At 42.6% G+C, this 11,451-nt stretch overlaps 1 protein-coding gene across 1 annotated transcript in view; it reads left to right on the forward strand.

The window, feature by feature from the left end:
• slc26a6 (solute carrier family 26 member 6) overlaps window positions 1-11,451 on the forward strand; it is a 35,397-nt gene extending 23,946 nt beyond the window's left edge. Inside the window, exons 14-20 of the mRNA XM_055013269.1 lie at window positions 186-255; window positions 897-989; window positions 6,371-6,484; window positions 7,311-7,448; window positions 7,773-7,827; window positions 9,711-9,877; window positions 10,995-11,451. Coding sequence (XP_054869244.1) covers window positions 186-255; window positions 897-989; window positions 6,371-6,484; window positions 7,311-7,448; window positions 7,773-7,827; window positions 9,711-9,877; window positions 10,995-11,018 — 661 coding nt within the window. The 3' untranslated portion in view covers window positions 11,019-11,451. The remainder of the gene's footprint in view (window positions 1-185; window positions 256-896; window positions 990-6,370; window positions 6,485-7,310; window positions 7,449-7,772; window positions 7,828-9,710; window positions 9,878-10,994) is intronic.

The raw sequence follows: 11,451 nt of genomic DNA on the forward strand, positions 1-11,451 counted from the left end.
TATAATGTGCAGTGAAATGCATTGTGCACCTGTTCCAGACCCAAACAAAAAGATTATTCAGAGTTCCTGCAGTAAGATGGAGGATTATTCAGGGTTGAACCTGAAGCTGTCGATCACCACACCTAGAGATTAGCTCAATCCAAACACAAAGCCTCCAACCTGTCCATCTCTTTGTTCTGTTTCAGACCTAAATACTCGCTGCTGGGGCAGCTACCAGACACCGACATCTACAAGCCTCTGGAGGATTACAACCAGGTATGAAACCAGACATTTAAACTGCTGCAGAGACGAGCAGAAGAATCAAAAAACTTAATTATCTTCAGGCCAAACTGCTGCATTTTGCCTCCTAACCACCTCCAGTAATCTCCCTGTTATTCTCCACCTTCTTTTCCATCCTCAAGGATTGAAGCTCATTTCTTCACTGCAGAGACCAAACTTTAGAATTATTCATATTCAAATGTTGTTTCGTTCCATTTTCAAAAGAGAAAAAAATGACTGAAAAGAGCAAAGAGCTTGAAAGATGTTCCTGTTGTGTTCTGTGAATGTTTCAGGATTTATTCCATTGTGAACATCCCACCTTAGAAAACTGGTGCTTTTAAATAAGGAATTACTGAACACAATACGCCTCTGTGATGTCTGTAATTAAAAAAGAACCTCTGTGTAGCCAGGAAATGAGTTTCAGAGCTCTTTCACAACATTTCCCTTCTATAGTTCCTCCAGATCAGATGAATAAAAACTGTACAGAAGATGTGTGTCTAAATTTAGGCTGCTTCCAGTGTTTTACAGACTTTAGGAATAAAATGCGGCTCTGTGCGTTCTCCAACAACTATGAGATGAATGAACGACATTCCTCCAGATATTTTTTTAGTTTATTAATGCGTTTACACTGATTTCAGGTGAGGCATGTTCCGGGGATCGTGATCTTCCGTTCCTCCGCCACGCTCTACTTTGCCAACGCTGAGATGTACCAGGACGCTCTGGGAGAGAAGGTAAGGAAACACTCAGGTGTTTTTAACCCACCGAAACCTTTCAGACCCTGAAACCCAGAAAAATGTTAGCTTAAAAAAACATGACTGAAATAACTCCAGAGTCACTGCTCTTGAATTCCACAGCCATGTGCAGCTCAGGGTTATTTCAATAAAACCCCTTTATTCGGCATGTCTTATGTTTAAAAAATAAACTGTTTATAATAACAAGATTCTGGAAAAAAAACTAATAATTCTGCATTTCCTGGAGCAACCCGGAAGTTGTGAATGACTCAGCTGGGACCAAAAGTCATGGAACAAAAATTCAGAGATTGTTTTGGGACGAACTGCAGGATGTGTTTATAGGAGACAGGAAACAAAAAATGTAAAAAGAACAAAATAATATCGTGTGTAGAGCAACCATTTCATTTTCCAGAGTTGGTAACTGGAAAAATGTTGCACATCATTCTTCTTGTTTTTTGTTTTTTATTTTTGTAAAATAAATAGGCACAGAAATTCAACTTTTGAATTTTTTTATTGACTTACTACAGTACGACTATGTTATATTACATTAAAGACATTTCTAAATTCTTTCTAGTCCTGGTTGTTCTGTTTCCAGAGCTGCAGGATTTTATCCCGCAGAAGAAAATGAGTGAGTAGAAATATAGAAAACCTCCTAAAGATTAAATTAGCATGGGGATATTAATGAGTATTAATATATTAAAGATCTAAACGAAGATGCCACACCTCCACACAGAAACAACTCCAATAACAATCCGTCTCTTTCACAGTTTCCTTGTAATTAACTCGAGTCCCCAAACCTCATTTCTGACACTAATAACCAAGTTGACTCGTCTCAGCACCGAGACAGACATTGTTCCAGATGTCATCCCACAGTTTCCTTCTTCTCCTCCACTTTTCATTTAAACTCTTCCTCCTCCTCTTTGTCTGTCACGTCCCTTTGGGGTAAATGTGAAGACAAAAAAAACCAAACCCTGACAAAAGCCAGAGAGAAGAGGCAGATAATGGAACCTCTCATTGGTTAAACGTTAGCATGTCAGCTCCTCAGGTCGCTGGTTTCTGCATGATCTCTGATGAACTGACTGATGGATTCTGCTCCTTACGAGGGTTAGGGTTAAGATACTGGTTAAGATTAGTCGAACCATAACTCTGTCAGTGTGTCAGATCCTCAGGTCACTGGTTTCTGGATGATCTCTGATGAACTGACTGATTTATTTTGCTCCTTTTAAGATCTGGATGATTAAAGTTTCTGTTTCAGAAGACATAAATGACGCTGCAGAAGTCGCTGCTTCTTCTTATATAAAATGTTCTGATATTAATTGCAAACATTTTTTATTTGTAGAAAGGCTGGGATAGCTGTAATTGCATCCGGATCCACTCTGCAGCTGACAGCAGATATTTTACTCATTAAAAAATAAAAATCTGTCATAAGGCAAACAATGAAAATGTGATGGTGAGGACTGATGGGTAAAGCCATTTCCTGACTGCTTATTAGCTCCTAGAAATGATGTTTGGTCTAAAACATGAAAGGCAGTTTTTGTGGAAAAGCTTTGTTTGTAGCAGAATAAAAACTTCAATCATCTCTAGTGAGACGCTAAAAAAATCATTTCTTTGTTTATAAATGGTGGTTTGGGTTGTTAGACTATTTCTAGATGTCTTTTTATGGCAGGAAAACCAATATTTATCCAGAAAAAACTATTAGAATTAGAAACCATGAAGTGATACACACAAATACAACCATGTACATAAAACATGATCCAAGGAATGCTTGGATTTGTGGTTGGTCGGAACAAATTACAACAAATGAAATGTCTCATTTTTACCTACATTTAATACCAGGATTATCTTCTAGACATTATTCCTCATTCCATGAACAATACATTTTATTTTTTCTGTTATTCTTCTTCTAGTCAGATCCCAACAAGACGCACTACTTCCTGCGTGATCCTTTCTCCCCAGAATAAAACCTGAACACTATCAGAGTGGTTCTGAGAGACTCTCCAACAAGCACTGATTGATGTGATTGAACCAAACTGTTATTGAGCCACATTAACTAGGGAGTTGTTTCTCTGTTTTACAGCCAGAAGTCCCATCTATGAGTTAAAATATGATAGAAAATAGTTTTAACACAGAAGGAATTATGACTAGAAGCTGAGCCTGGTATCAAAATGTTGGTAAAAATGACAACAGGAGTGAGAAAGTTCAGTAAAAATAATAGTAATAATAATAATAATAATAATAATAATAATAATAATAATAATAATAATAATAATAATAATAATAATAATAATAACTTGATTCATATAGCACTCTTAAGAAGGTGCTTTGAGTTAAAACAGATTCAGATTCACTTTATTGTCATTGCAACAGGTGCAACGAAAGGTAAGGTGCAGGCCATACAGTGCAAAATACAAAATATGTATAACAGCTTTGTAATAATAAAAACAAAAACACAAAATGACAAGATGGATTTAAATTAAAAAGGCACCGTTAGAACACGGGTTGAGGTATTTACATAAGAGAAGAGAAAAACTGTAGTTCGTATATACAGGATGAATATTGAATATTGCACATGAGGTAGTGACAGTTGCATATATTGCACGTATTATGGACCAGTGTTGTTTAGGGCTCTTACAGCCGTTGGAAAAAAGCTGTTTTTAAGTCTATTTGTCCGGGTTTTGATGGCCCTGTACCATCTGCCCGATTGCAGTAGCTCAAACAGGAAGTGGCCCAGGTGGTTGGAGTCCTTCAGGATGGTGTTGGCTCTTCTGAGGCAGTAGGAGCCATGAAGGTCCTCCAGTGTGGGTAGAGGGCACCCAATGACCTTCTCAGCCATTTTGGTGACCCTCTGGAGTTCTTTCCTGTTTGCCACTGTGCAGCTGGCAAACCATGTACAGAGGCAGTAGGTGAGGATGCTCTCCATGGTGGAGCGGTAAAAGGACACAAGCAGTCTCTGGCTGATGTTGTTCTTCCTGAGGATTCTCAGGAAGTGGAGTCTTTTTGTGCCTTCTTTACCAGCTGTGTAGTGTTCTTATTCCAGGTCAGCTTCTCCTCCATGTGGACTCCCAGAAAGCGGAAGTCACTGACCCTTTCTACACAGGTACCACCAATGAGAATGGGCTGAAAGTCTGTTTTGTTATTACTGAAGTCTATGATGAGCTCCTTTGTTTTGGATGTGTTCAGGAGCAGGTTATTGTCCCTACACCACACAGTCAGCTGTTGCACCTCATCCCGGTAAGCGGACTCATCAGCCGACCACTGTGGTATCGTCTGCATACTTGATGAAGGTGTTACTGGTGTGGATGGGGGTGCAGTCTGAAGTGTAGAGGGTGAAGAGCAGGGGGCTCAGCACACAGCCTTGAGGGGAACCGGTGTGGAGGTGTGGGGGCCAATCCTGACCCTCCGTGGGCACTCTGTCAAAAAGTCCTTTATCCAGAGGCATGTGGAGTGAGGTAGACCAAGGTCCAGCAGTTTCCTCACGAGACCGTGTGGGAGGATTGTATTGAACGCCGAACTATAATCCACAAAGAGAAGGTGGGCGTAGTTACCTCGTTTCTCCAGGTGGGACAGCGCTGTGTGTAGTGCTGTGTTCACGGCGTCCTCTGTTGATCTGTTTGACTTATAGGCAAACTGGTATGGGTCCGAGCTGGGGGTTATGAAGGTCGTGATGTGACTCCTAACCAGTTTTTCAAAGCACTTCATCACCACTGGTGTGAGTGCCACAGGCTGATAGTCATTAAGGCTAGTTGGAGTTGGATTCTTGGGTATGGGGATGACAGTGGAGGTCTTCAGGCAGGATGGGACTGCAGACTGTGTCAGTGACAGGTTGAAAATCCTGGTGAAGATTCCAGTGAGCTGGTCTGCACAGTCTTTCAAAACCCACCCTGAGACACCGTCGGGGCCCGCTGCTTTCCGTGGGTTAACCCCCCTCAGCGTGCGCCTCACCTCGTGCACCCCCACTGTGAGGGCGGGGCACCTCCCGGCCACTGGTGGTAACGTGGCTGCTCCTGGTGGTTCAGTCTCGAAGCGGGCAAAGAAGAGGTTGAATTCTTCTGCCATCTCAGCGTCGCCCTCAGCAGCTCTGATGCCGGGTCTGTAGTTGGTGAGGTGCTGGACCGCCATCCATGCCTGCCTGCTGTTGTTGCTATCCAAGTGTTCATCGATCCTCCTCCTGAAGTCCATCTTGGCCTTCCTGATGCCTCTCTTCAGGCTGGCGCGGGCTGTGCTGTAGAGTGCCCTGTCACCAGTTTTGAAGGCGGTGTTTCTGTCCTTCAGCAGCTGCTTCACCTCTCTGGTCATCCATGGTTTCTGGTTGGGGTATACTCGGATGCGTTTCTCCACTGTGACTGTGTCCACACAGTTCTTGATGTAACACAGCACAGTGTCCATAAAAACATCCAGGTCCCCGTCCTCAAAGATGTTCCAGTCAGTGCTGTTGAAACAGTCCAGCAGCTGCTGAGAAGCACCATCTGGCCACCTCCTGATGGTCTTAGTGAGGGTGGGGGTGGATTTTCGGTGGGGGGTGTATGTAGGAATTAATTGTAGGGAGATGTGGTCCGACCTGCCTAAGTGTGGTGCAGGTCTGGCCCTGTAGCCCAGCTTGATGTTGGTATAAACCTTGTCCAGTGTGTTGGCTCCTCTTGTTGCACACTTTACATGCTGGTGGAGTTTGGGGAGCACCAATTTTAAATCCACGTGATTGAAATCACCCGCGATGATGTGCACCGCGTCTGGATGTTGGTTTTGCTGCAGGCTAATGTTGTGTAGCAGTCTGAGGGCCGCGCTAGCATTAGCATCCGGTGGAATGTAAACAACGGTTAGCATGACCCCAGTAAACTCCCGAGGAAGGTAGAACGGGCGGCATTTCACAGTCAAGTATTCCAAATCTGGGGAACACTGGCTGGCTACAGTCACTGTGTTGCATTCAAGTACAGAGGCATAAGGAGACAAGGCAAAACAGTCAAATAAAATAAATAATAATAAATGAAGTGAATAATTATCAGTAGGAAAATCATACAGCGGAACTGGACAGTTTACAGTCATAGAAAGACTTGCATGACTTCATTCTTTCAGACAAACCTGCTCTGTTGATTTCTGTTTATTTTGTCCTGACAAACGTTTAATGCGGTTAAACCAATCTGGTTAAACTGGTTAAACTGGCCTCGCTGTTCTACTATAGAAGGTGATATATTTTCAACCCAGCACGTTTTAGCTGCTGTTTTCCTCCAACTCTGGGTCTTCCTGTAATCAATATTCTGTTGATCAAAGACAACAGAAGATGAAAAAAAGGAGAATGAAGCAACATACTGATAGAAACGGAAATGCATTGCAGCTTCTAATAAACAGTGAATGTAACCTCCACATGCTACGGTTCTTTATTTCAGTCTGGCATCGACGTTACGAAGCTGCTGTCGGCGAAGAAGAAGCTGGAGGCCAAAAGGAAGAGGCAGGAGAAGAAAGCCGCCAAGAAAGAGCTAGAGAAGAACGGAGCAGACGTGGTGAGGACTGACTGATAACAGTTTGTCAGACCTGATGTCAGTTCCTGGTAACCAAGAAAAAACAAATATCTAGAAGTGATAGACATTAAATGTTGGATTTTAACAGCAAGAAAACCATAACTACTTTTACTGTAGCTGAACATGATAGCAGTTTCCTGATTGTTGGTGTCTGATTGTGTTTCTTGTTCAATTTTTCCAGGTTGTGTCTCTGTGAAAGAGACGTCTGTCAGTTAAAGCAGATTGATAGAGTTGATCTTAAAGATGTTACAAGTCCTCTACAGTCCTGACAGTTAGCCTTAGCCTTAGCTTAACACCATCAGCAGCATTAGTTCCAGCCGATACCAACAAGTAAATTATTTGGTTGTTTTCAGTCCAACCGGGAAACTGGGAATCCTTGTGGAAGATATATTGCAATAAGTCTTACAGCTTCTACAACATCTGTTTCCTACCATCGACCTAACCCTAACCCAACATCTGTTTCCTACCATCGACCTAACCCTAACCTACAGCTTCAGTGTGTAAATGATTGCTGTTATTAGTGATATTTAACCAATCAGATAAAGGATGTAGCTCAGACCACAGAGAGAAAAACCAAAGTCGCACATTAAAGTTATGGATATTAATAGAAATAACGATATCGATAACTGGAAAAACGCTAAATATGGACTCCGATAATCATCCTGTCCCTAATGAGGACAGTCTCAGACAGGATGGACTGAAGGTTTGCTGTCTTCTTACAAAACTATTTTTGTTAGTTTAACATTAGTGAGAAATAATCTAAGCTTTTAGAAGTCTTTTTGACTCCAGTATGTCTCTTCCTACCCAGGATAAGGAGTTAAAGCAGAAGGACGTTGCCATCATTGAGGTAGATTTTGAGCCGGACCCGTCCCTGCCCAGAGCCATCGTCCTGGACCTCAGTCCCGTCAACTTCCTGGACACCGTGGGAGTCAAGACACTCAAAAGTGTACAAACATTTACATTTACTTACAGATATAGATAGAAATAGGACATCTTGCTTTAATAATCGAGTACATCAGGTGACTCTTCTACAAATCTATGTTTGTGTAAAACAAAAACTGAAAACAACAGAATTATGTCTTTACAACAACAGCTGGACACTAACAATAAATCCTTCTATAATCAGAAAATATCTGACTTCCTCCTGCTAAAGCTAGAAAATAACCTCCGTCTATCTCATCTCACCTCAGGCGTCCAATTACTGCAAACTGGATCATCAGACTAATAAAATGATCCTCGGTCTGACCTTTACTCTGCACTTCTGTTTCAGATTCGGAGAGACTACGGAGAGATCGGTATAGACGTGGTTCTGGCTGGGTGTCAGTGTAAGTCCTGCTGCTGTAATCCATCACTAGGACACTACGATCCACCACTAGAACACTACGATCCATCACTAGAACACAGGACGATCCTTCACTAGAACACAGGACGATCCATTAAAGATTAAAGATTAAAGATTAAGATTAAAGATTAAAGAGACTTTATTGTCATTATTCAAAAAGTACAATGAAATATGTCTGAAGAACACGACAATTAGCAGCAGTGCAAATAATAAAAATAGATAAAAAATACTCTTAAAAAATAAAAAGAAGAATCAAAGTACTATATACAAACAAAGTAAAGTGGTCAGTGCTGATAAAGTGGTCCAGTGTTGAAGTAGAGTTCTTATTGCACAGATGAACTGGGAGGGGGGAATGACTGGGTGGTGGGGCAATGGGTGGGGGGTGTGATGGCAGTGACAGCTCTGAGGAAGAAGCTGTTCCGCAGTCTGCTGGTTTTTGTTTTTAATGACCGGAATCTTTTCCCTGATGGAAGGCTGACAAACAGTCTGTGTCCAGGATGGGTGGGATCTCTGGCGATGCTGCTGGCCTTTTTCCTCAGCCAGCTAGCATAGACAGAGTCCAGGCTGGGAAGCTGTGCTCCCACAATCCAACGTGCGGTTTTTACAACACAGGCCAAGTCACTTCTGTTTCCAGCGGTGCAGCTGGAAAACCAGACTGTGCTGCAGCAGCACAGAATGCTCTCAATCGTACTCCTGTAGAAGTTCATGAGAAGCTATGAGGGGAGCTTGGTCTTTCTCGGCCTCCGCAGAAAGAAAACTCTCTGCTGAGCCTTCTTCACCAAGTGGGAGGTGTTGGAGGTCCATGTGAGATCGCTGGTGATGTGGAGACCCAGGAACTTGATGTTGCTGACCCTCTCCACCTCCTCTCCATTTATGCAGAGAGGTTGGGGGGTCGTTTTCCTGGCTCTCCTGAAGTCCACAATGATCTCCTTTGTTTTGGTGGTATTCATCACCAGGTCACTGTCAGAGCACCAGCTGACCAGGTGCTGGACCTCCTCCCTGTAGTGGGTCTCATTGTTGTCCGATATTAATCCCACTATGGTGGTGTCATCAGCAAACTTTACTATCATGTTGGAGGGGTGGATGGGGGTACAGTCATGTGTGAAAAGGGTGAACAGGGCCGGGCTGAGGACGCAGCCCTGAGGTGCACCTGTACTCAATGTGAGTGTGGATGATGTCACCTCTCCTACTGTGACACTCTGTGGTCTCCCGGTGAGAAAGCTATGGATCCAGGAGCAGAGTGTGGTGTCTAGTCCCAGATGGCCAAGCTTGGTTATCAGTTTATGGGGGGAGATGGTGTTGAATGCTGATGTAAAATCAACAAATAGCATTCTAACGTAGGTGTTGGGACCCTCCAGGTGGGTCAGGGCCATGTGCAGTGCAGTTGAGATGGCGTCTTCCATTGATCTGTTTGCCCTATAAGCAAACTGGTGGATGTCCAGATCAGCAGGAATGATGTCCTTGATGTAATGCAGGACCAGCCTCTCAAAGCAAGGGTTAGGGTTAGGGTCTCAGTGTTTTTTTTTTACTGACTGACTGGATGAGAAATAAGATTTCATCTTCAGGGAAAAACTGTGAAGTTTTTTTCAAGGTTCAGCAGCTGTAATTAACTTGGAATGTAATGAGAAAAAATAATTTGTGATGAGTGCTTGGACTCACAGGGAGGCTACAGATTGTTTTTTACAGCCAGAAATTACTGTAATGAGGTCATTTACCACCAGGGCTGCCCCTCTTTCTCTCAGTTTCTTGTTTTTTCTTTTCTCTAAAATGTTCCGCTCCATCATCCACAGTTTCTCCGTCTCATACAGCGACATTCTCGTTGTCTCACGGTTCGCCATCAGTACTTCTGTTTGTCTGTGTTTCTAGCTGGTGTGGTGGAAACCCTGCAGAACGGAGGTTTCTTTAATGACAGAGTGACAAAGTCCTGCCTCTTTGCCACCGTCCACGACGCCGTTCTACGCTGTCAGGCTGGAAAAACTAAGAGCCACAGAGGGGAGGAAAATGAGTATTACACTGTGGACTCTGACCAGGAGGTATGTTCTTGTTCTGTACAAAATACTGCACCTAAAATGTGAAGAAGATGACTATTAATTAACGATGTGACTCTGTAACATAGCAGTGATGTTCCAGGCTGCTAGCGATCCTCCTTTTGTGAGTGTGGTTTGCAGGGGTGGTCAACATGAATGTCAAGACTCAAGGTTCCTCTGCAGAACGTTGCATTGGATGTTATACATGTTCCCTGTCAGTGGTTTTAATGCTGGGCCTAACTGGTGTCCACTCATGAAAGTAGATTTTACTGGGATAAAAAAAGACAAAAGCAAATCAAAAAGAGCCTTATCTTCACCACAGAGGTCTGAGGAAATGGGTTTGCATGAGAGAGGAGGTTGGTTTGGGAATCCATCTACCGTATGGTGGATCTCCAGTTCATTTAATTTCAAATCTATATTAAAACCATCTGCCTGATACTGTGTAGGGATTCCTTGTGCTGCCAAACAGCCTCAGAGTATCATGTAAATCTTACAGATCCTTGTTTAATTTGGAATTTGGAGAAATTAAGAGGCCAGGATGAAATCTTTAGGTCTTGGTCATGTTCCTCGAGCCCTTCTTGAGCAGTTTTAATGGACTGTGCTGCTGCCATGAGGTGTGTGTTTGGTTTGTTAGGGTGATTCATGTCAACATGAATGCCAGAACTCAGGATTTCAGAATGCTGTACAGAATGAGAGACTTTACCTGTCAGGACTGATCAGCATCCACTCAGGACAGTACCGTTTACTGGAATAAAAGACAAAGAACTTCAGTAAATCAGAAAACAGCCAGAGCCTTATATTAACCCCGAGACTGGACAGAATTACAGGATATAAAGTTCAGCATTATGCAGTGAATCCAGAGTTAAGATGTGTTTTAACTCTACTGAACTCTAAAGTATTACTACTATTATTACAGTTTCAGCCAACATGCTCCACAGCCTCCTTCTGTTCCTCCTCATTAACTTCTGGAGCTGCTGGGACTTTCTGCCACTGGAGAGAAAAAGGGAAAATCTGGAAGATATTTCAGAGAATCAGCCCAGTGTTTTCTCTCTCATTCTTCTTTGTTTTCTCCTTGCGTCTGGTTCTGCTTCTCTGTTTTCATCTCTTCGTTCTTGTGTTTAAGGAGATCAGAGCGACTCATCTGTGAGTCCTGGAGGAACGACGGAGGATCTGTAGGAGGATTTTATGTGGATCACTGGGACTCCCGTCTGTCACAAACACAGTGAACATGAATGTTTGTGGAGATGAGGAACTGTGGAGCTGTTCAGGTTCAAATGAGGAAACATTCTGTCTGAAAACATCCAGTGGAAGGAGTTCTGGAGCAGAACTTTTCAGATCAAGACAATATTCTGTGTGTATAACATGTCTTCAGTTCGACGTTGTACATATATTATATTTGCAATCCATGTGCATGAGTAGAGACAACGCTATTTATACAAACTATCAGTCATAACTTATAATCCAAAGTCAGTCAATCACTTGAATAAAAAAATCTAGATTTACATTCTGCTTTAATGTTCAACATTTAGTTAATGCCTTGCCTTTTAAACTTTAAATAAAAACCTACATGGATGGTTTAA

This window comes from Amphiprion ocellaris, chromosome 8 (assembly GCF_022539595.1).
Source record: "Amphiprion ocellaris isolate individual 3 ecotype Okinawa chromosome 8, ASM2253959v1, whole genome shotgun sequence".
NCBI classification, from domain to species: Eukaryota; Metazoa; Chordata; class Actinopteri; family Pomacentridae; genus Amphiprion; species Amphiprion ocellaris.